Here is a 26,402-nt window from a genome sequence, read left to right as displayed (position 1 = left end):
TTCTTTGATTCTGTGGGTTGCCTTTTTACTCTGTTGACTGTCTCCTTTGATGTACAGAAATTTTTAAAATTTTGATATAGTAAAATTTATTTTTCTTTTGTTGCCTGTGTTTTTGGTGTTATATGCAAGAAATCATTGCCAAATCCAATGTCATGAAGTTTTTCCCGTATGTTTTCTTGTAAGATTTTTATAGTTTAGCTCTTATGTTAAGGTCTTTGATCCATTTCAAGTTAATTTTTGTATAGGTTATAAAAGTCTCACTTCCTTCTTTTGCGTGTGGATATCAACTTTTCCCAGCACCATTTGTTGAAAATACTGTCCATTTCCTGTTGAGTGGTCTTGACACCCTTGTAGAAAATCATTTTACCACACACGTGGAAGTTTACTTCGGGGTTCTCTATTCTGTTTCATTGGTCTATATGTCTGTGTTTATGCTAGTACTACACTGTTTTGATTACTGTAGCTTTGTAGTAAGTTTTGAAATCCAGGAGAGTGAGGCTCCAACTTTGTTTTTTTTCCCAAGATTGTTTTGGCTGTTTGGGCTACCTTGAGTATCCATCTGAATTTTAGGATGAATTTTTCTATCTGGAAAAAACACCACTGGGATTTTGATAGGGATTACATTGATTGCATTGGGTAGTATTAACATCTTAATATTAAGTACTGACATCTTAATAATAATAGGTCTTCTAATCCAGGTACATGAGATGTCTTTCCATTTATTTGTGTCTTTAATTTCTTTCAGCAACATTTTATAGTTTTCGGTGTACGAATCGTTTGCCTCCTTGGTTAACTTTATTCCTAAGTATTTTTTTTTTTTTAACGATTTTTATTTATTTATTTTTTCCCCCCAAAGCCCCAGTAGATAGTTGTATGTCATAGTTCTAGTTGCTGTATGTGGGACGCGGCCTCAGCATGGCCGGAGAAGCGGTGCGTCGGTGAGCGCCCGGGATCCGAACCTGGGCCACCAGCAGCAGAGCGCGTGCACTTAACCACTAAGCCACGAGGCCGGCCCTATTCCTAAGTATTTTATTCTTTTTGATGCTATTGCAAATGGGATTGCTTTCTTATTTATCTTTCAGATAGTTCTTGTTAGTGTATAGAAATGCAACTGATTTTTGTACGTTGATCTTTTTGTATATTGGTTATCCTGCAACTTTGCTGAATTCATTTATTCTAATTTTTTTTGGTAGAATCTTTAGGGTTTTCTACATAAAAAATCATGTTGTCTGTGAACAAAGATCATTTTACTTCGTCCTTTCAAATCTTGATGCCTTTGCTTTTTCTTGCTTAATTGCTCTGGCTAGGACTTCCAGTGCTATGTTCAATAGAAGTGGCAAAGGTGGCACCCTTGTTACTGATCTTAGAGGAAAAGCTTTCTTTCACCATTGAGTATGATGTTAGCTCTAGGTTTTTAAATTTTATTTAAGATGAAATAAAATTGGAAAATTGTTGGACAATTTCTTTTAAAACTAAAAATGGATTTATCATAGGACCCAGTAATTTCACTTTTGGGCATTTATCCTAGAGGAATGAAAACTGAAATTCACCAAAAAACCAGTACACAAATATTTATACCGGGTTTATTTGTAATAGCTTAAAAGTGGAAACCACCCAATGCCTTTCATTTGGGTAAATGTTTAAACTAACTCTGGTACATCTATACCATAGAATACTACTCAGCAATAAATAGGTGCAGCAACTTGGATGGACCTCAAGGAAATACTGCTGAGTGAAAAATACCTGTCTCAGTTGGTACATACTGTATAATTCCATTTAGATAACATTCCTGAAATAAAAAAAATCATAGAGATGGAGAACAGATTAGTGATTACCATCTATGGATGGTAATCTATGGATCTATGGATCATCTAGGGATGATTACCATTAGGGATGGGGCGGGTGATATAGAGTTAGTATGAGAGAACCTTGTGTTGATAGTATAGTCTGTGCCTCAGTTGTGGTAGTTACATGAAGTTACACATGTGATAAAATTACCTATAACTTACAAACACATACACACAAGTGCATGCATAACTGCTGAAATCTGAATAATCTCTATGGATTTTACCAATGTCAATTTCCTGCTTTTGTTACTGTACTATAGTTATGCAAGATGTTAACGTTGGAGAAGGCTGGATTAAGGGTGCATAGGGCATCCTTATATATATCTTTGAAAATTCCTAGGAATCTATAATTACTTCAAAGTTAAAAGTAGAAGAAAAATATTGAATAAAATTGAACTCAGTTCCTCAGTCACACTAGCCACAATTTAATTGTTCTATAGCTACATGCGGCTGGAGACTACTATATTAGACAAAGCAGAATTATAGAATATGTCCATCATTACAAAAATTCTCTTGGATAGCAATGCTATAGATGCCGATGTCTGACGGAGTTTCAGAATTCACTTGCAATCTATGCAATGATAACATAAAAAGAAAATCCTACATAAGCTGAGTCCAGGGTCTTCTCTTTTAAAGATACTGGTTATTACCCCCACAGTTATTACCCAACTACTAGTAAGGGCAGCCACACAACCTGGCACATCAGCAGAAGGAAATGAGTAACTTTGATCCTCCACTCCCTAAAATGGTATAACTATCTTTTCTGTCCCCTTTCTCTTCTCCGCATGATGTGGGGAAAATGGGTCATGCCACTAATTCTGTACTCAAAGAAATCTGGGCCTTGAAACTTTCTTAGAAGCATCTTGCATAATGCTGAGCACCATATACTAGATATTCAGGATTTTCCAGATGATTCAAAGAATTTTCTTAATTCGTTCTCATTAGGCAATGAGGGTGCACATGGCTGTAATTTACACTTTAGTACTTCAAATACTTATGAATATCTAGACTCTTCTATTTGTCAGTTGACAATTTTTATTGTGTTATTTTTCTGGGTAGTTATAATGCTTTCTGTTTTTATAATTACATTTTATTTTTTTATTCAATATTTATATATTGTGAAATGATTACCACAATGTTTAATTAACATCCATCACCAAATATAGTTACAAATTTTTTTTTCTTGTGATGAAAACTTTTAAAATCTACTCTCTTAGCAACTTGCAAATATACAGTACAGTATTATTACATCCCCATAACACTTATTTTATAGCTGGGAGTTTATACTTTTTAACCCCCTTCTCCCATTTCACCCACTCCCTCCCTTGCCTCTGGTAACCACCAATCTGTTCCTAGCTCAGGGTTTTTGTTTGTTTTGTTTTAGATTCCACATATAAGTAAGATCATTTGGTATTTGTCTTTCTCTGTCTGACTTATTTCACTTAGCATAATGCCCTTGAGGTCCACTCATGTTGTTACAAATGACAAGGTTTCATTCTTTTTGATGGCTGAATAATATCCCATGGTGTATGTATGTGTATATATCTATACGTATACATACATACACACACATTCCACATCTTGGCTATTGTGAATAATGCTGCAATGACATGGGGGTGCATGTATCCTTTCAAATAAGTGTTTTCATTTCCTTCGGATAAATACGCAGAGTGGAATAGCTAGATCACGTGGTACTTCTATTTTTAATTTTTTGAGGAACTTTCATGCTGTTTTCCATAGTAGCTGCACCAGTTTACATTCCCACCAACAATGCACAAGTTTTCCTTTTCTTCTACATCCTTGCCAACACTTATTTCTTGGCTTTTTTATAACAGCCATTCTAACAGGTATGAGGTGATACCTCATTATGATTTTGATTTGCATTTCCCCAGTGATTAGTGATGTTGAGCACCTTTTCATGTTGGCCATCTGTATATCATCTTCTTTGGAAAAATATCTACTCAAGTCCTTTGCCCATCTTTAAATTGGATTATTTTCTTTTTTGCTATTGAGTTGTATGACTTCTTTATATATTTTGGATATTAACCTCTTAGATTTATAATTTGAAAATATTTTCTCTCATTCGGTAGGTTGCCTTTTCACTATGTTGATGGTTTCTTTTGCTGTTTATTTTTGTTTGATGTAGTCCCACTTGTTGATTTTTGCTTTTATTGCCTTTGCTTTTGATGTCAAATCCAAAAAATCATAGCCAAGACCAGTGTCAAGGAGCTTGCCACCTATGTTTTCTTCTAAGAGTTTTATGGTTTCAGGTCTTATCTTCCAAGTCTTTGATATATTTTGAGTTGATTTTTGTGTATGGTGTAAGATAGCAGTCAAGTTTTATTCTTTTGCAGATGGCTGTCCAGTTTTCCCAACATAATTTATTGAAGAGACTGTCTTTTCCCCGTTGGGTATTCTTGGCTGCTTTGTCGTATATTAATTGACAATATATGTGTGGGTTTATATTTACATTTTAAAGTAATACATTTGCTCATGCAGAATTTAAAAAAAAAGGATACAAAATTCAAAGATAAGAAAGACGATAGAGGAAAGGATTAACTTTTCAATAAATAGTCCATGGACAATTGGTTACTGGTATGGAAAAATAAAGTAAGAGTGTGATTCTTATCCCACCTTATACACAAAAAATAAACTGCAGGTGGATTTAATATCTAAATATGTAATCTTTAAAATTTTAGAATAAAATGGGAGAATATTTTTATGATCTTGGGGCAAGGATGAACTTTTATTTTCCTTTCTTTTTTTCACCCAGCTTTATTGAGCTATAATTGACATATAACATTGTGTAAGTTTAATGTGTACAATGTATTGATTTGATACACATGTATATTGCAAAATGATTACCACCATAGCATTAGCTAACACCTCCAGCAAGGAAGAACTTCTTAAAGAACATGTGAAAAGCACAAACTCTAATAGAAATGATTGATATGTCTGACCACAATAAAATTAAAATTTATATTATAAAAACTGTAATAAAAGTAATAATCCTGTCTAAGACTGGAAGAAGTAATTTGCAACCTGAATAACTAAGAAAAGATCAGAATCCAAAAGATCTAAAGAGCTTAGACAAGCAATTTAGGTAAAAACAACTCAATAGAAAAATGTGCAAAAGATTTGAATAAATAAGTCAGAGAAAAGGAAATATGAATGATTAATAATAATGGTCAATAAATGATAAAAAGAAACTTGGCCTCCTCTGTCATTATGGAAGTGAAAATTAAATTTTTTCATATCCATCAGATTGATAGAAAAATAAGTGAATAAATATTATTTAAATTATGAAATATAATATACCTATAGAAAAGTACATAAAAAGTAAACGTACAACTTAAATATTATTGTAAAGTAACCTGTATAGCCATCACTGAGCTCCAGAAGCCCCCCCGATACCTCTTCCAGATCACAATACCTCTCCTCTGAACTGGGAGTAACTACTACCTTAACTTTTGGCAGTTATCTGCTGAGTTTCTACGGGGGAAGAAAAGCCCTCCCTTTTGTAGCATTTGCTGTTTTCCACAGAATAAGTACTCCCATCATGGCAGATTTCAAGTTACCAACATGTCAGTTGATGCACCAAATTCCTGAAAATTTAACAGTTGGCTCTTGTGAGTATGTACAGACCCACTCCAGCACTCAAGTGCCACCTCCTTTATTACTCTTTGCTTTTTCTCCTTCTTTTTCTTCCTTTTTTAAAAAATAGTTTTACTACCTAAATAAGCATCCTTAAATAAATAGTTTGTATTAGTTGCTTCTGACAATATCAATATTATGTTACTTAATGAAATTGTTTTTGAAGTCTTTCTTCCTTTCCTATATTCTGGAAGAGTTTAAAAAGCATTGAGATTATCTTCTTTTCAAAGGTTTAGTGAATTCTTCTGAAAAACCATCTGGATTTACTGAATTTTGACAGCTTCTCTCTTTCTCTATAACAACCTTTATTTCTTCCGTGGAAATCAGACACTTTAGACTTTTTCAAAATCTCCTCTCTGGTCAGCGTTGCTAAATTATATTTTCCTAGAAAGTTATTTCATCCAGGTTCTCATACTTATTTACATGTATTTGAGGAAAGTAGTTTTATGATACTTTTAATCTTCTATTTTCTAAGGTTATTTCACTCTTACCTTTTTAACTTTTGAATATTTGTTTTCTCTTATTTTTTCTTGATAGCAATATAAGTGTATTTTTTACATCAGTTTTGCCTTCTTTTTTGGAGCTAGTTTTAGATTTATTAATTTCCAGTTTCATTATTTTCTAACTCATTAATCTCTTCTTATAATTTTATTAGTTTCTTCCTACTTCTTTCTAAAATCTTGAGTCAGATAATTATTGTGTTTGTTATTTCTTGCTATTAACTATTAGCTGTAGTTAAAGCTGTTTGTTTTTCTCTGTGATCACTACTTTAGCTGTGCTCATAAGAATGAAACATATATAGCAAAAGGAGGACTAAATTGTGATTCAGTGTTACCAATTTCACCTCACTCTGGTGGGACTCCGACCCACATTCGGAGGAGCTCCCAGGAGGGGCCCACATGTGATCCTCATACCCACAATTCGTCCCTTCCTTGGAGGGTTCTTTTCTGTCTGGCATTGCGGATTTGAAACGAAACTGAAGCTGAACCGTCAACAGCACAAGCTTTATTTAATGGCCAAAGAATGGAGAAGTAGGAACTAAGTTCACAAATCAAATTCTCAGCTCTTGGGCGATTAAGCAGCTGTTATAAGGGGTCAAGGTAAAGAAGGGGAGGAATATTCCTAAGTATTCCGGGAACTGGGCAGGCTTTTTGGGGGAACAAGGGTGCCACCTCTTTTTTTTTCCTTATGTGGTTATATCCTGCTGTTGCCATGGCAGGTGTAAACTGTCATGGCGTATGTTCCATAATATGGTAATATATTCTAATGAGCTTATAATGAGCTGTGGGGTCTATGTCAGGTCAAGTCAGGCCGTCATGTTGCCTTCAGCTGGTTTTAACTCATTTTGACTATATGTCTCAGCCATCTCCTCCTTCTTCTCTTTGTGGTTTCCTACAAGCTAAAGAGTGTGTGTTAGGCTTGTTCTGAGCAGACTTGTGGTTAATGTCTTTTGGAGTCAGTGGGCTGGGTAACATCAGGACATAGAGATTCCAGTCCTAATTATCTCTGTGCATCACTCTCTCTGCAGTATCATCTTGAGCACATCGTTTAGCTTCCCTTTTTGGGTTTCAGTTTCCTCAACAATAAGGAAATATTTGATGATCTCAAAACTTCTATTTTGCTCTATAGTTTCATGAAACACATTCTTATCACCAGCTTACAACTCCAAGAATTTGAATTGAGTCTACAACGTGAACTCTGAAGTCTCAAACTTTTTTAACAACAATATACTAGTGAGTCTATGAACTGTAGTTTCTAGTGTAATCACAAAAGACATGCTTCTAGTCACTCTGGCTACAAGATGGGAGCCTGAGTCTCAAGCAAATTGAAGTCTCTATAAATGTTCTTTACTAACTTAGCACATTTTGCCAGAATCAATTAGTTGTTGAAAGTTATTATGTAACCTTCATGAGTAAGTATTTTCCCCAATCCTGTGAAATTCTGGAAGTAAACACACAAGATTGTTAGTAATGAAAAATCAAGCAGAGAGCAGCTCTTTGTGAATGGGTTAAGATGAAGGCAAAAAGTAACAACAAATATTCTGTCAGAGTAAAACTGCAAAAAAGATTTTTTTAAGGTTTGGAAGTTACAGAGAAATGCATAATAATGAGCACATTATTAAACATAGGCAGATTCCGTGTCTAAACTTTCCTTAATAAATATAAACAAAAACAAGGAAAAGCTTATTTAGAATAATAAAAGAATAATAATGTTAGAGAATGGGAGCTAGATTGTCACAGAATCTTTAACTCATCCGTATTATGTAAAATTCACATGTGAAATCGCTCTCCATATTTAAAAATCTAAATAGCAACTGAAAAAAATCAATGTCCTTTGTGGAAGAGTTAATGTTACCACAGCAAAATGAAATATCTTAAGTTGTGAATTTCCTTATGTGTGTGTTTAAGCCTTGACATGAACACAATATATTTTACTTTTAGCTGGTAATATAAAAAATGCCGGAAGGAAAATTTGGGGGGAAACTGAACAACAAGCCCTTCATTTACATTAATTTTGTGAAGCCATTTTGAGTCTTCCATTTTATAAAATGTTATTATGTAACAATGGCAATCATTGCCCACTCAATATAACACTATGCATTCCAAATAAATCACTTCTGAGTAGTTTTTCTCCACATCTCACCACATTTCTAACTATAGGAATGTAATTTTGTAGCCTTGAAAAATGCATTGATTTTTAGATGCACATAAGGAGACCAAGATAAGTAACTACGCTAAAAAGATAAAATAAGGATAAATGTATTTAATCTATTATTTTATTTACCTCTGGAGAAGAGAGAAAGAAAAGTTATATGTTACATTTTGTTTAAAGATGTATGATGTAGCATAGTTTCCTTTTCCTATATAATAAATATTTAAAAGATATGTAATATTAAACAGTTCACCTAATTGAAAACCTTATGTAAAAATATTGGGGCACTGGTTTGGAAGCATAAAGACATCTATTGTCACACAGTGTTTTGTGTATTCCTTCATAAGTTAGTACCAGAAGCATACAGGCCAATGAGAGTATAAGCCCAGCAGATTTCTGAATTTCTGGCCAAACAGTTCCCAGTTATGTACAAGAGACAATTGCTTCTCAAAGTGCCAAAGTGCTCTTAAAAATGTAATTAATATAATAATCGTGCTGGACATGGTATGAAAGACAATGCATGTACATTTATTTTGGCTAGACTCTGATTTAAATTTAGAATTTATCACTTAAGACCTGTATAAGCTTAGACGAATTAATCATTTTTAGTCTGTTTTTCTCTTCTCTAAAATGGGAATGATGATACATACTTGCTAGGGTTGTTTTGAATACAAATGAGGTTGTGTGTATAACAGCATAGGCTTATGGTAAGCATTTAAATATTAAATGCACATTGTCCTTCTGGTGATCATCTTTTTTAATGGCCTACTGTTTAAAAGTATAGAAGTTAACATAGAGAATAAAATGTGAACATGCACATCAAAATGGGGAAAAATAAATGCAACTAAAGTGGACTATTAACATGGAAATTGAAGTGAATCAAGAAAACATTCAAAATTGCTCCAGCATGGCCAGAGCCAAATCAAATACAAAAGCAGAGTCCTGGACAAACAGTATGGTAGTTTGCCTATTTCTTGTCATCAAGTGGATTTCTAATTCTGTTGTATATGTTGTTTCAGAGGCAAAGGCCCATTGAAAAATACATCTGATGTCATTAATGCTGCCAAGAAAATTGCCGAAGCAGGTTCTCGAATGGACAAATTAGCTCGTGCTGTGGCTGATCAGGTAATATAAGAGGGAAGAGCAAGCAGATGCTGAGTGGGATCATTAATTAGCACTTGGGTTCTGTCTTGGGTTTTATGCACACTATAAAATGCCTCTGAAGAATGAATTGTAGAGAATCAATAACATTTTACGAACTGCCCTCTAACTCTGCTGAGACTGAGCTGATGGCAAAGGTAGGTTCACTTCAGGAGGGACTCCTATGGCCTATGACCAAGATGCCTTGAGAAAGAAGAGGACCCCCAAAGAGTCATGGATTATCCCAGACATCCTGTTTCAGAAAGTCAATTGTACTGCATAAGGGGAAAGAAAAAGAAAGAACTTTACTTCTGGTTATTTAATATTCATCTCACTGTAATGATGCTCTTCGTGATTCATAACAATTTATGCTCTAGCATAAATGGGATTAGTCCACATAATCAAGAACCTCCAGATTTCCACTTTATTTTCATCCAGACTCAAAGGCATCAGAGATAAATGAAATTGTCGGAGTATCTTTTGTGCTTTCAGACTGAACTAAGATACACGTTAAAATAATTCTCAATCTCACCTTGAATGCTTGAGTTTATTTCTACACTTTTCATTTTTTTTTTTTTATAATTTTATTTATTTATTTATTTATTTTTCCCCCAAAGCCCCAGTAGATAGTTGTATGTCATAGTTGCACATCCTTCTAGTTGCTGTATGTGGGACGCGGCCTCAGCATGGCCGGAGAAGCGGTGCGTCGTTGCGCGCCCGGGATCCGAACCCAGGCCACCAGCATCGGAGTGCGAGCACTCAACCGCTAAGCCATGGGGCCGGCCCTCCACACTTTTCATTTTATTTGGCTTGAACTAGAACTCTAAAATCCTGTTCTAAATATGTCTTGTTGCAATAATGTTCCATTTCTTGTAAGGGTACTTTAGGCAATAGACTTTTTCAGATAACTGATGCTTATCCCTTTAAGCAACAGTGTTTTACAGTTTGAATCATTTTAAAAGGAAAATGTCTTAAATATAAAATAAGATTCTGAAATAGAAAATATTATATAAACTATTGTTTACATGGAGGAAATATTATGAGCATGAATTTGCTTACTAGACTGCAATACAGTGATGCTCTCTAAAGACATTGGAAGATACAGGATTGCTTCCGCCTCCATAGGTGACCCTGGTCTTCTATGATATTTGAGTTGCTTATTATAGTTTTCCTCCCTCATTCCTTAATATTAGGCTGTTCCTCTAAATACTTGCTGTCTTTAACATCCCAGGTTCTAGAACCCTTCAAGTCAATGCCAAATTTACTTATCTTCTAAAGACTGAAAAGAAAAACACATGATTGAACTATTATGATTACATTTAAAATGAGCCAGCAGATTGTCTCATTTTAATTTTTTTGCATATATGATGACTAATCCAAGGGGATGTTTTTTGCTTGCCTTTGAATTTTTGAGAAACACTTAATAGTAAAGATAATTCATTAAATATTACCATAATTTGAGAATCCCTCAAAATTTGTTGGAGTTAGGGAGAAAATCATTACTAAATTGCTAATTTCAGGGCAATATCAACTGCCAGCCTTGCAGCATAAATTGAGCTTCTTTCTACAGAGTTCCATATGTATCCTAGAAAGTTCACGTAAAAGAGAGGAGAGACAATGAATTTACTTGAATATATGCACGTACGCATGCAAACAAACAGTAATGTACCAACCAGGAAAGAATGCCACATTCTTTTCTGCAAATTTTGAGGGGAGTTGGGATGAGTGGAGTAGCCAGAGATTGGTGGGTGGTTCTGAAAAGAATTTTGTTAGGAAGAACTTCTTCCCTGGAGTGAAAGTGGATGGAGTTTGGATGGCTTTTCCATTATACTCTGAATTTCAATGGCTGAGACTATTTCTCAATATGTTTAGGCTCCTTGAGTTCAGTAATTTTTATTGTGATTATTGTTTTTGATTTTGCATTTTTGGGCCCTTATTTCCAACAATTATGCAACATGAAGCATAGCCCAAAACAGTTTTGATATCTGGAAAACACACCACATGTGCACACACGCAAATTCTAGATTGAGGATTCTAGATGTAGTTTGAGATTAAGTGACAAAGTATTTAAATGCTATTTAATGATGACTTTTTTTTTTAATTTTATTTATTTTCCCCCCAAAGCCCCAGTAGATAGTTGTATGTCATAGCTGCATATCCTTCTAGTTGCTGTATGTGGGACACGGCCTCAGCATGGCCAGAGAAGTGGTGCGTCGGTGCACGCCAGGGATCCAAACCCGGGCCACCAGCAGCGGAGCGCACGCGCTTAACCGCTAAGCCACGGGGCCGGCCCTAATGATGACTTTTAAAATAAACAAATGAAGATTAAACATAACACTCTCTTTGTGGCATTCTTACTGTCATTAGCTACAAAGCAACTTGCAATTTTTGCTAATGTTTTGTCTGAATGGGACATTTCTTTCTCAAATTCTGCACCTACTTCCAGGGTATAAGAGTTATTTTTCTTGGTCTATCATGTCTTTATGTGTATTTTAAATGCTTTAGTTTAAATAATAGAATAGAATGAGCATTACCAAGAAGTGGGTTGCTTGCCTTTATTTTGCCTGAAAATATTTCTATGAAGATTTGAGATATGCACACAATATAAACTTTTTACAGACTGTTGCATTTTTAATTAATGTTCCATTGAGATAGAACTTCCAGTTTAATTGCTGCAAGGTGTTCATATTGAAAGCCTTGTCAGCCCTCAGGGGAGATATCATTTTAAAGTTAATTCCTTTCAGTATATGGGTCTCTGGAGAAGGATAAATATTATAGTATTAAGTACTTGTAGAAAGCTAAAAACAGTCTCTGTGGAATTCTTTCTTGATAAATGCAGTTAGTGAAAAAACATACCACAATGGTAAGTGTTGTGTTTAAAAGAGTCCCCTTTGTCATTTATTAACTAAATGGTTATGTCAAAACCACTGGCTTCACAGTATTAATGAAAGAATTCTTTCTTGAGCTTGAAGGAAACTTAGCTGGAGTCTTTTTCTCATATTCTTTTTCTAAATAAAATACTTCAGCTTTGGCTGTAGAGTGAATAAGAAACATATTTCTTACAATGTTCCATCAAGGATCTGGTGATTATATGTCCTTTACAAGTGCCATATTGAGCCAGAACAATGGAATGGCCTGGAGAATCTCGAGCTGAATTTTGTTTGTGTGTGTGTGAGGAAGATCAGCCCTGAGCTAACATCCGATGCCAATCCTCCTCTTTTTTTGCTGAGGAAGATTGGCCCTGGGCTAACATCCGTGCCCATCTTCCTCTACTTTATATGGGACGCTGCCACAGCATGGCTTGACAAACTGTGCATTGGTGCGTGCCCGGGATCTGAACCTGCGAACCCCGGGCCACCAAAGAGGAGCACGCACACTTAACTGCTTGCACCACTGCGCCAGCCCCTTGAGCTGAACCTTTGATAGCAATAGAAATATATTTTAATTACAGGATAGCCATTGGCATTCAAGCCTCAGAAATGCTTTAGGGAGTCATGTAAATATCTGTGGCAATGTTCAGCTAAACTCAGCGTGTATTTGATAGACATCTACCGACATAAGTCACAAAGAGAATTTCAAATCTCTCACCATAGTTGACTCTGGTGCCTTCTTTGAGCAGTTCTGTTGTTACTCTTATGAGTTTATTTCAATTGGCTTTAAATTCATTTTACTCATATCTATTCTTCTTTCAGTGGTCATGATCCTTCTCAGAGTCTCTTGTTTAAAATAAGTTTATCAGGTTGCTACAATTTTGATAAATATGAAAATCCAAGAAGTGCAATAGAATTCCTTTAATGAATGATGCATTTCTTAGAAAGCCAAAGGAAACAAATGATTTTGTCCCCCAACTAATTGAATTGAAACTCTATGCTGTGGCAGAGAGATTGCCAAACAGAGCGATTTCCTTCTAGCATCTATTGCTTTGGTTGTCTGTATTAAATAACTTTGCACATAGTGAATATTGAATGGGCCACTAGGTAAAAACCTATAGAATATTAAGTTTTCTTAACAGTTTAGAAGACAACTGGTAAAACTACTCATAAACATATATACAGAAGTCCTAGTAACACTTTCTGGAAGATCTTCAATATTCTTTCTATAGAATTTTATCAAAGTAGAGCTAACCATTCTAAACTATTGGCTATGGTCTTCCTAAAATGCACTATAAAGAAGTTAAGTTAAATGGATGTAATTAAGGTGTCATCGCTGAAACCTTTTCTTCTCACAGCTTTTATATAGCAAGTGTTAAAAACTAAAGAGTACTTACTAATTGAGATCACTTTTTTTAATGTTTTATAGTGTCCTGATTCAGCATGTAAGCAGGATTTATTAGCCTACCTTCAACGAATTGCCTTGTATTGCCATCAGCTTAATATCTGCAGCAAGGTGAAGGCAGAAGTACAGAATCTGGGAGGAGAGCTCATTGTGTCAGGGGTAAGCTGGGATTTGGGATTCACAATTAAGGTTCCCACTGTTGTACTTCCAAGGCAAGCATTCTTGGCAACAGTACTGCTAAAAACACCAAACTACAGTGATTCATAGGGAGGTTTTTTTAAGATAAATGTTATCACCATTATTCCAGACCTTACAATAACTCACAAAGAGCAATTTGATTTTCCAATTACCCTGTGTTTATACTAGCCTTGTAAAATCTCCATTCTTCACAAGAAAACTAATTTCATCGCCTGGAAACTCATTGCCAAGCTGTGACTATTATAATTATTTGCGGCTTTTGTATATTTACTCATTGTGAGTCTACTTCCCTTTGTTAGTCCTAGTAATTTTCATTCTCTGTTCAGGAGCCAGCTTCTCTACGTGTGGATTGTGTTCACATGTTAGAGATGATGAAAATAATAGGAATTCATTCATCAGGTTCCAATGCATACTAGGTTATCAGTAACCCTTGAAAGCCAGAAAATGTTTGAATTTCATACAGGTTGATGTGCTGTTGCCAAAAACTAACATAGTTGTCAAACACTAACAATTATATATTCTTTACTCAATCACTCCAGTGTTTCCATTCTCATGAAAATATGAGTATCTATCCATTTTCATCAAATGCAAAGAAATAGGTTCAATGAATAGAAGAATCGTGATTTCTTGGCAAGATTTCCAAATGTATGTGTTGAGGTTCTTCACCTTGGCTTCTTCTCCCTCAATCCCTTTCTTTCAACACAAGGTGCCATCTACTGTAAACTGTTGCAAATTCTGAAGTGTGGCTCTGCCACCTTTAGTTCTTTTCCCAGTCAACCATGATGCTTCTGTTTTAAGCGTGGCATCACCAGGAACATAACATTATCACCATGGTGAATGCCTCATGGAAATCAGACTGGTCATGAAGCTCAATTCTTCCCCAAGCCATTTTCAGAAATTCAGCAGTTTGACCATTTGATAAAATATGTGGAAAAATCATTCTTGAACCCAAAGATTTCAGTTCCTATATTGTTTGGCTTGCAGAAAACACAGCTGGGAAAAGAGCTGATGCCATCTGGAAAGTCTGTTCCATGCAGTCCCACCTAGAGCCCAATACATTGGCTATTTTGTGCCTCTTCCCAAAGCATAGTCACCTCTTTGCATTTCCAAAATGATCCTGCTTCAACATTCTTCAACAACCAAGAGCAATCTGTCTTGCAATGTGTCCTTTCTGCCAAGTTGGTAATTATCAAGATTCTCTCTGCTGAGAAGTGATGAAAACATTGCCTCTCCCTTGCTTCCTTTCTTATCTTCAGCCTCGATGGTATAGTTTCCCATACCATTCAGCTTCCATGTCCATCTGTAAATAGCACCTGTGGAACTGAGTGCTTTTTGTTTAGCTTGCCTTGTGTGCTTTCATGTGTTACTTTCCAAATCTTATTATTTACATGGATGCGCAAAGCATCTTTGTGGATCTCAGACTCCACAACCTCATCTAGGTGATGTTTTACTGGCAAAGTTGCTTTCCATCATCCTCTCAGTACCCATTGTTCATCATTGCCTCCAGAGCTTCATTTCCATTGTCGTTTCCTCATTTAGATGTAGTTCAAACCATCACTGGCTTTTATCACTTGCACTGTTGGCATTTGCAGAGGTGTTTGAGATTGAGAACACCATCAAGAAGCCTGTTTCCTTCTTTGAGTCTTATTGGCGAAGTTCCTAAATCCTTGCACGGGAGAAGGCTTCTTTTAGAGGAATGTTATACCACTTTATAATAATTCTGAGTCAAATGCATTATAAAGGTTTGCTATATATTGCTCAGTTGTGGGCCTGCTCTTGGCCTCCTCCTGATTTTCTCCAAGCTTGATTGCTATTTGGTGCCATACTTGCATCTAGAGTCTGCTGTCTTTGCCACTGCCTCCATTTTATTCTTCATCCTCCTTCACTGATGGCCAATGAAGAAAAAAAATCAATATGTTTATTTTGCAAAATAGACACAAATGACTGCCTTCAAAGTTCTGAAAGAGTCAAGAATGTGAGATACCCCATACACAGAAACTTTCAATGATTTTGCCAAGAAAGTGCACCCATGCTTTGGGTCCCCTTTATTTTGCTGTCTGGCATGACAAAATTGCTATATTTTTAAGGAGAAGCTACTATAATATCATGTGTAATCAAAAAAAGAGAAATACTTGAATCTTCCTTCCTTTTTCCCTATGTATTTACGTACATGGGATTCAAAGCTGAATTCGTCAAATTTGTTAAAAGTCAGAGTTTCCACTAAAACAGATTTGGATAGATTATTTCCATTTTGCGAAGAAAAATGATATAGATTTCGAAACTGAGAGCCATGTTTTTATAGTCCTGTGCTGGCATGATGAACATATGGTGAACAAAAAGTACATGTGCACAATTATATACCATGTCAGCATGTATATGTTTTATGTGATTCTGTGTACAAAGTGGCAAAGACCTCTTCTGCTGTATCTGCCTTTGGCTTGAGAGGGGTAGGGCAGGATAACTCAACACGTCATGGGGGACAATGGGTACAAAAGCTCTTCATGAGTCCTGATGAGGAACTAGAAAAATAAAGCAATCCAAGAAGTATGCCTACATATGCTCATTCACACAACTGCTGTCTAAAAAGCACCGTTAAGTTTTCTGGCTGGCAATCAATTTTTTTAAGTTATTGGCTTAAACCGTTTTCAATAGCTGAGAGGTGCCATTTTTATTAAATCTCAAGGTAGACGATGCATTTGTGAGCTATTTCAGCTCAACGTAGTTGCTAAGGGGTAATGAGAAAGAGAAAATTTTTTTAAAAAACGAATAGAGTGATAGAAATGTTAGCGTGAAAGTAGAGGAAGCTAAAGTTCAGCAGATTAAACAACTTGTTAGTTAATAAACTGGCTTTATTTCTTTGCTTAGTTTAGTGTTTATTTCGTCTCTTAAGCCAGTTTACACACTTTTTGGAAAAAGGAATGTAGAAAGAAGAAGAAAAGAAAGAAAGGGAAGGAAGGAGGGGGTTAGGAGGGAAGAGGCATGAAAGAAGGAAGAAGAGAAAACAGAAGAAAGAGAAATTGAACCATAGTATATCAGAAACTCGTTTAGTGCAGGTAATATCCATTATATTCCTCATGAGAGAAAAGTTGAGGCAATATTTTTTTTAAGTATGTAAATATATTTTGAATACAAATAAGCTCCAATGCCATGATATGCAAATTATCTCTATATTTGATTGTCATGTTTTTAATTAATTTTTAGTCACTAGGTTTCAGAGGATTTAATGGATTCTTTTAAATTTAACAATGGAGATGTACTCATGGATCGGAGAAATAAAAACCATCCCATAACCTTTGATTATCTTTAGCTACCCAAAGATTTATACTCTGTGCATTATTTTGAATAAGATTGGAAACACTAGTGTAGGATTTTAGAATGTAGAATGTTGAATATCAAGCATTTTGATAAAGCTGAAAAATTCCACCTAATTTTTTTTTTTTAAGTTCAAATAGAACAGGAGCCACATTGTAACAATGAAGTCAGAACACAAGAGCAATAACCCTGCTCAGGACAAGAATTTGATGTTCAGGTCATAGACGGAGGGATGCTGATGTAACTTATAGCTGACTCCACACGAAAATGCTACAAATTTTAATAGATTTTATTGCATATAAATGTCTTTGTTCACACTAACAAAATACAGGAACAGAGTTTGGAGGTGAGGAATGTTAGTTCCCTACATCCTCAGGCTGATTGAATGGAGCCCCAACCTGTTCCTGAGGGACTGAGTAACTTGCCCTACTGTGCACTTTTGTTCTTTTCCATTTAAATCTCTCCTTTCCAAATCTGAATCCCTCTCAATTGGGTTATGGAGAGAAGTTTGACAAGGTGAGCAAGTATAATTCGCAACACTGGTAGGATTTGAATTGGTAAAGAGAAAGTTGGAAATGAAGGGTCAATTGCAGTCATTCTTATTGCCTATGTTTCACATCATTAAAAAAATTGGACTCAATTAAAATCAACATGAATATTCATGGTGATAAATGAAAAACATTCATAAAAATACTAGAAACTGATAATATTCAAATCAATCCTACCTGACGCTGGCATATAATCAAAGATACATATATGCACGTGCACACACATATACACACAACAAATATACTTGATTTGACATTTACTTCCTTACCCCCTGAATAAGTAATAATCAAGAACTGAACAAACGGTTGACAGCTGTGACATATCTGATCTAATACAATTTAGGGAAAAGAAAATGTGGGAATTTTTTGTACAATTATATATATTTGCAAAAAAAACAAATTGCTGAGATAAGAATTGTATTTTATTTGAAAAGTCCTGTATTCCCTCTATAAAAAGAAAAGTGGCAGTATTTTGTAATGGGAGGAAACAGTCATTGAAGAAAGCATTGTACCTAGTTGTGTAGACCTGTACTTTAAGCAACTTTGGGAAAGAGTCTTTTTTTTTATATCTTCTGATTCTGTCTGTGGTCAATTCTTGATTATCTCCAGTGATCAAAGTGTAGTAGTAATGGAAAAAATCTAAATTGCTGGCTATTTCATTTTGGGTTTGGAATGTATTTCTGTGCTTCATTTGAACAAAAGGGTATGTGTTCAACGAATTCACAGCAGTTCCAAAGAATTTTATTCAGACCTTCTGGAGGGTAGGCCATTAAGTATGTGGGTTTAAAGGACTTTTCCTGATCCTAGGGAGAGTAGTAGAGTCCAGGTCTGGAGAAAGTAAGATTAAAACAAACTGCAGATGATAAATCTGGATGGGAGGGATAGTGGAAATACTCTGTAACAGTAAGAAAATTAAACAGGAATTTACCATTTGGAGAATGACAGTTCTTTGCACACACTTTGCTTGTAAGATGGGTTGTTGCATAATTCAATCTTTCTCCCAAAAGCCTACCCTCCAATCTGGAATGATACCAAACTATAACCATTTAAATTCTGATTGTCTTCCTTAGTTACATTTGTATCATTGTACATGGTCATTGATTTTTGCACAACCCAAATTATGCAAACCTTCAGAGAAAATTAATCCTTAAGCGGTTTTTCAGTGCAAATTCATTCTCTAAATGTTATAAAAATGACATTTAACAAACTCAAGGCATTATTTTGGAAGAAATGGGAAATAGGATTTTTTATAAAAAATGTGAAAATCTTCTTGGGTGTCAGGCATCATAGGAAGCTTTGTGTCTGTCGCACCACACCTGTATAGTTGTCTCGCTGAATTCAAATAGTCTTGTGCAAAGGAGGATGGTATACTGCTGTGTTGTTATAAAAAGTAGCTCTTTAGTTACATACTCGATGGTGACTCTAAACTTATAAGATCAATTCTATTCATTGAAAAAAATCAGTTATTCACTGATGGAATTAAACCAGTAGGTTATCTGACTGAATTGTTTTATACGTAGAAAGACTTTATATTCTAATGCTCTCATTCTAAAATAAGAAAACAGACTCTGTTGTGGAAAAGCTGGGACATGAACCAAGAAAATAACTTTTTTACCTTAATTGGAGACATGGATTGACCTAACTTGGATCTACTCAGTGGATTGATTTGATTGCATCACCTGAACTTGTGGGTCAAGGAGTTTCTGTTTTAGTTTGAGGGCATTATTGCTGGTAAGAGTAGAAGGGGTCAGTGGCTTTAAAAAGAGTGTCTCTGTCTCAGAAATGTCAATGCCATTACCTGTTGTTCAATCAGTGAACTTTCATTGCTTTGAGTTTTAGAAGTTTTTCAAGTTTTGAAAGCCTCTAATTAGAAGAAGAAAGGCAAATGATTCACAATTTAATGTATTAGCAATTAATGCCTTATATTTCATTTAATATTCTGAGGATTATTTGGCAGCCAATGAATAGGAATATTTTGTGAAAACTTGGAAATTAGGCACATGGGAGGTACCTAGATGAGGGACAATAATTGTATATATCTTTTGATATCTGTGAAATACAGTCAAAACTATTTAAGAAGTACTGGTTTATAACATTTTCCCGTGAAACATATTATAATTTTGAGATATTGTCTATATGTGATAATTGTCTGGTTTTAAGATGTTCGTTATTTATTATGTTTTAAATAATTAATGTCTGTAATAGTGTCTTAGAAGCTGCCCCCCCCCGCCATTTTTAACTAGTTTGGATATGTAAGAGGAAATCCAGATATACTGTTCCCTTCAATTGAATCAAATAATTATGGGAAACCAAAGTGTTGAGTGAATACCTGTTTTCAGAAATAGTATCTGTAATTCAGTTCCTGCTTGCTGGTTTTTCTATGTCCATTGGATTTGTCAGCTGTAGTCAAGAAGTATATTATTTTAAATTGGTTACCTAAATCCATTGTGATTTTTTTCTTGTTCCTACTTGGACATGCCCCAAGATTTCCTGGACTGAAGGGAGTTAAAGAGTTAAAATGTGAACAAGTTGATATAATAAAAGATAAGTAAGTAAAAAAGAGAAGAATATTAAAACCATATATTAAATATTATCTGGGAAATTTCATTATTGAATTTCCACAATTTTCCATTACCTCAGATGACTCAAAATAAAGGAAATAAAGAGACCTCATAGTAAAACTGAGACAGGATTTTTTTTGTTCAGTACTGGATTTGCTAAAATTTTGACAACAATATTTTTCCAGAAAAAGATCAGTGTTTTCATATGTTGTTCCTAATTTCTAATGACAACCTAACAATCAGAGCTTCAAAGAGTTGTATTTATTTCTTGTTCACATAAGGCTATTTTCTGATTCATTGAATTCAACATTTCTATTGTGTTCCAACTACGTAAAAGGCACAGTGCTAAATATTGGTTGGGTAATGGCGTTCAAAGCCTTTTATCTCTAATAGCAAATAATTTCCATGAAAAGGATAAATTTTTCTGTGCATTGTACTTTTATTAGATTGTGTAATCTATTTTTTTTTCTTCCATTTAGTTTCTCATCTAACTGTTCAGCATTCTCAGCTAGAATAGCAGAGTGTCTGTTGATGGCTATCTCTGTGTATTCACTGTTTTTCTTGGTTTACTATATTCTAGAAATAAACGTGTGTTTAATTTACTATCGTCTACATTCTGTCCCTACAGATTATTTTGTCCAATGGTTTCTCCAGCTTAATTTAAATGATTCATAAAATATGGCTTTGATCAGAGCCCTTAGAAGAGAAATATGTGCCATGTTATGGCCCATGTATCTTACAAATAGGAAAGACTTCTGGATGGGCAATTTGGAGTTTTCTTAGTTCAGATTTCTTTTACTGCTTCAGAACATATCGTCTTACTCATCTTGAACAGTCATTTTCCTTCTGGGCAACAAATATATTTCAAATATTTCATCCTAATCGTATCTTCTTGAAGGGAAGCTTTCTTAATTTAGACTTTAACCTTTCCTATCATCATCAATACTATATCTTATTTTATTGCTTTTCTCTGAATACCTTCATCTGTGCAGATGCCTTCCTGATAATGAACTGGACTGGAACTCCAGCTAGATGTTCTGTTAAATGTGCACAACTTCTCTCTTGACCTCTTTCATCCATTTTCTTTTGCAAATGTATTTTGTGACGGAGAGAGAATATCCTGGAGAAGTTCCAGTTAGCATCATCTTCTAAGAACCATGTACTTTTTTAAGCCCAAGATTCTGTGTGTGATACCCTATCATAAAACAAACTCAAAACATGATCTCTTTATCTTGGAACTCCCAATTCAAATCTGCTGCTATCAAAATTAATTGGATTCTCTCTTGCTGAAGTACTTTTCTTCAATAATAACATTCTAGTCAAATTGCATACCAACTGCCTGATTATGTCTTCCATGATGAATTACTTTGTAAAGACATCTGTGGATTATTCTTTTGGAGTGTACAAATTATTCCATCTGACTTTTCTCAATCCTTTGGACTAAGAAGTTAGATGAAAACATTTGTTTTTCAACAAATAAACAAAATTTGAAACCAACCCTATATCTCTCTGGTCAGAATAAAATTATAACCATGACTTTAATAACGGTGTCTCTTGACTGAAATCTTGCAGTCATTTCATATCTTATCTTGAAGAGCTAACTCATCCATTTATGTGATGCCATAGGAAGTACGCATCAAATCCATAATTGCAGTAAGACTTAATTTTCATAAACATTGTCAAGAGATTAGATCCTAAGAAGTGTTGGAAATTATCTGATCCTGACATTGTATTCTACATCAAAGAAAGTTTTCTTATTTTAACCAATTTCATAACTACAGACATTATCGCAATCAATCATACGAAATTCACCTAAAAAGTCAGCACAGTTCACCACTTTGCATCCTTTTGATGCAGCCTAGTTTTGCATTGGGTTCCTGAAGTCATGCTCCATTTCCAAATAAACAATAGATAATTAATAAGAAATACCAATAGATTATAATCTAAATCTAGTTTGTTTTATTCTAATATTTAAGAAGTGTTTAACTTTATTTTTATTCTAATATCTTAATGTTGGCAGAAGTGTACCTTCTTTGTTGAGTAGTAAAAATCTTAAGGTGTTTATTGGAAGAATGGACAATTGCATCATTAATCTTAAAATAATGACCTTTAAATTTTGTATGAAAGGCGAGATGGTGCAAATAAGTTTCTAGTACGTAATAATTTTTTTTTTTTTGGAAACTGGCAAATAATGGTAAATGAATATCACATTCCCTACAATGGGAAAATCAGGCGATGCCTAATTTCTAAAACCAAATGGGATTGTTATAAAGCATAAAAAAGCAAGGATAAGCCAACTAGTCAATGATCCAATATGTAATAATTGGAAGAAAATAAGACTTCATAGATCCGTTAATTTTGAAATCTCACACAATCAAAGCTGTTGAATATAGATTTTGTATTTAGACTTAGAATTACTGAAAATAGAAATAGAATAATACAGCAAGGAAAGCATATGTGGAGTAGCATTGCTTCCTCTAATAAGTACAGAAAAATATAGGAAAAATTCCTTTCTTTCTTCTTATATGCCAGATATTTTCTCTATTGTCTTTAATTCTCTAAAGACATTCTTTAAATGTCTTTAACACTTATTTCGAAGTAAAAGATGGGGGTAATGTTGCCAAATCCATAATCAGTTTGAATTTAGTAGCTTCTGTGCTTCAAAATGCTCCCTAATCTGCCAATTTTGCTTACTTTTAAATTGTGATTACTTAATACACTTATATTTTTAGTGAGCTAAGAATGGCAGGACTAGAAATAGAAGTATATTGGCTTAAAACAAAAGAAAAAAAATTCCAAATTAGGAATTCTGTTTATCTCCATACAGAAACAGGCTTTGGGCTTTACCCATTTATGATGCCGGGAATCGCAAGCCATTATTTTGAATCCTTACTGTTACTTAAATATTTTCTGTGAAAAAAGAAAATATTTCTCTTTTCCTATATTCACTTTTCATATATTCCACTGGGCAAATAAAGATCTGGCTTCCATGTGGATGGTTTCAGGACCTGCCTGCTCTTTAATATCACCCCTTCCTTTTATTTTGTCATAATAATCACTCAACAACTTTAAGTAGCTCATATTTTTAAACTTCTAAATCTCCACTTGAAAATAAAAGACGTTAGTTCTCTCCACATTATTTTCCCATTTTGCCTGATTTCCCCTCCAAAAATGGACTCAGAAGTTAAGCAAAGCTATATGACTATAGCAGAACCACATGTGACAAAAATGGTCACTTAGCATGATTGAGTCACTTAAATGTGACTTCTGAGAGTAGCAGTGCAGGGGACCTTATGATTGTAGAAATCTTGGCATTTGATTTTTCCCTAGTTTTGAAGGTGTGTTCTAACTACTCCCTTTAGATGTATGTTATATTTGATACACAGAGAAAAACTTGTCAAGAATGTCAGTATTATTTGATGTCATTGATAACATTTTAGGAGGTAGAAATTCTGAAGGTAGAAACAGGCATTGGTTATTGGCTTATCTTTTAAATTGTGCCTGTCACACAACCCACCCTTGGGTGCAAAAAAGAAGAGCAAAAAGAGTTGCAGTTCTGGCAACAATGAATGCATTAGTTCTTCAGTGATCCCAATGACAGAGGTAAGTATCCCTTTAGTACCATGTACTGGCTGGATGTGCAGGGGCCAAGGGCTTGAGGAAGGTCACACAGCAGGGCAATGGAACTTCCAAGAAAGACATTTGAGATTCCCCACGTACTGGTACTGTTCCAGGCTTTAAGAGCTACAGCCCTTGCTTTTTCTCTTGGTGATCTTCAATGCTTTAACTAGGGGATTCACCCCCTTTGAACCCCACTACAATTGTCCCCTACAAGGCCTGACAAGGCAGGGTGCTTCTTCATCCTCCTTCTCCCAGATGGTCCATTTATCTGTTCAAGAGAGCCAATGAGGAATCCAAATGGCTGGCCTGCTTAATATCATGGAGGCCCACTCATATCTCTCTTAGCACCTAATTCCTTCATATGCCTCTTTCTCCCAGTTACCCAATCCCTCTTCCACCTCCCTAATCCCTTCCCAATAGGGTACGTTTTTTTTTTTCTCTTGCACTCTCTCTCACTCTCTCTTTTCTGTATCTCTCGGAAATCAGACAGGAGTTCAGAGCACTTTCACTACCTTTTATGAGGTAGATTGTGATGTCATAGATGGGGGCAGGGCTAGTCAACTTTCTACCCACCTCCCAACCTGTGCTGAGGGAGCTCCAATCGGGAGTGGAAGCAGTGATTCCTCCATGGTGAGTAACTTTGCTTTCTAATCTAATCTGTCTTATTGTAAACATTAACTTTGAAAGCAGGGGGATGGGGTTTCAAGGAAGTAAACATGTGACCACTCAAGCCCTCTTTATTTACTGTTAACCAACTTTGGGCAAAGGATCTACTTATGTATTCTTTATATGAGTCAAGAATTCCACCACACAGATACACTCTTCAAGCGTGATCTAAGCTGGAGAATTGAAAATGGTATTTTCATTTCTTTATTTCTGTCTTGCTTCCCATTGGGACTGAAAGTCGTTGCATATGTGGAATGAATCCATTTGATAGTCCTTTGGTGAGCTTCTCCAAGGAAGGCTAGTTAGAATGTATTCTGCTTCATTTGAAAGATTTCAGGATCACAGAAGATCCTTTGTTGATGTTTGCCCAGAGAATCAGTCTGCTCTTCTAAAACTGTGGGGTAAAACTGTGAAGAAACTGATACATAACAATTATCAACAAACTTGGTTTTGATGTAAACAAAAACTTTCTAATGCAAAGAGGAAAATATTTACATAAAAGAGTCACCACTCTTGCCAGATTAAGGGTGCAGCCATTTCAAGGTGTCACAAACAAATTTGCTACCTTCTTTTTGGTTGCATGTCATAACACTGATGCTGTTTTGTAGGATTTCTTGGTAGTTAAGAGCGGTGAAAAGCTGCTGTTCTTTGTTTCATTTGGGTTTCTATTATTACAGATTAATTCTTTTATATGCCTTTGTATTTAGAAAGACTGCAGTGAGCATTTTTCTCCACTTTCCTTGTTCTCTCCTGGGGACCTATTAAAACTATCAAGATGTTAGCTTTTATATAAAAGGGCAAAGAAAGTTCATGGAGGTGGTTAAATCTTTAAGGGATGTTGAAGCATCCAGGTGGGTGTTTTTAACAGGGTTTGACCATCACAATGTGAGGCTCTAAAAAAAATAAATAAAAAACAAAAGAATGTGAGGCCCTGTTAGTTTTCTTGGGTGGGATAAAAGCATCCTGGTGTGGATCATGGGTATTATGAAATATGTTAAAAGGGTATCATTCATTCTTTCAAAGTGTATATCCCTAGTTAACTGGCGGAGTATGGATATTGGTAATGGAGAATTGGGGGCAGTTTAAAAGGAGGAGTCCTTTCTCATCAACAGCTTTTCTGTTATGTGTAGATCTCCCCCACGCCCACCCCCACCTTATGCACTCTTACAGCTCAAAAGCACTAGAGCTTATACAGCCCTTTTTTTTACCTGGGGTGGAGTAGCGTGGTGACTTCTGAAGTTATTTTCCCACCTAAGCTTTCTAACTTAAAGAAGTGACTGTAACGGTAGAGATTTTAGGCACAATAAAGAAAAATAGAGCCCTAACTGGCCAATAGGAAGATTTAGGTGACAATCACCTGAAATCAACTTAATATTGCAATGTGGGTAACAATGCCAAAGTCTTATATGTTGGATGATCCTTCTCAAGTCTCTGGCTTACCTTCCATTAGAAGTGCCAGACCCCTGAAACCCAGGTAGAAGCAAACCTTCAGTGCCAGAAAAATATGATGTCTAATCATAGCTCAAGTTTTTAATGTCTTTTATCAACCCCTCATACAGCTGCCAGGTAAGAAATGCTCATATTTTATAAACACTTGGAATACAATCATCTTTAAACTTCGTGAGTTAAGAATGGTTGTGTTGTGCACTTGTGCAAATTAAGAGAGTCTACCATGGAATGCATTGTGCATGCACTTGTTTATCCTCATGTGCATGTTTCATTTATAGTGGTGTTCAGTGTTTTCTTATCCATTTTGTATGTATTAAACTTATAATTTAAAAATACATACATATATTGTGTTCTAAACGAAACAGTGAAGTATAACAAAAGTTACATTAATTTGAGGTCTGAATACTGGTGTACTAGTCCTATTTCTGTCACTGATTAATTAGATAACTCAAATTACTTAGATCTCTTGAGCCTCAGTT

The 26,402-nt window shown here is 35.2% G+C and overlaps 1 protein-coding gene across 4 annotated transcripts in view; it reads left to right on the top strand.

Annotated features, from left to right (window-relative positions):
* Nucleotides 1-26,402, top strand: part of CTNNA2 (catenin alpha 2) — a 1,068,899-nt gene that overhangs the window by 1,017,510 nt on the left and 24,987 nt on the right. For 2 of the 4 annotated variants that reach the window (XM_058550821.1, XM_058550820.1), the window contains 3 exons: nucleotides 9,173-9,278; nucleotides 13,593-13,727; nucleotides 24,295-24,438. In XM_058550821.1, coding sequence (XP_058406804.1) covers nucleotides 9,173-9,278; nucleotides 13,593-13,727; nucleotides 24,295-24,438 — 385 coding nt within the window. The remainder of the gene's footprint in view (nucleotides 1-9,172; nucleotides 9,279-13,592; nucleotides 13,728-24,294; nucleotides 24,439-26,402) is intronic. The other 2 variants (XM_058550823.1, XM_058550822.1) reach the window with 1 other exon arrangement.

Source organism: Diceros bicornis, chromosome 12, assembly GCF_020826845.1.
Source record: "Diceros bicornis minor isolate mBicDic1 chromosome 12, mDicBic1.mat.cur, whole genome shotgun sequence".
Classification (NCBI taxonomy): domain Eukaryota; kingdom Metazoa; phylum Chordata; class Mammalia; order Perissodactyla; family Rhinocerotidae; genus Diceros; species Diceros bicornis.
The sequence above is the reverse complement of the archived record's forward strand: the minus strand, read 5'-3'. Positions and strand labels throughout refer to the sequence as shown.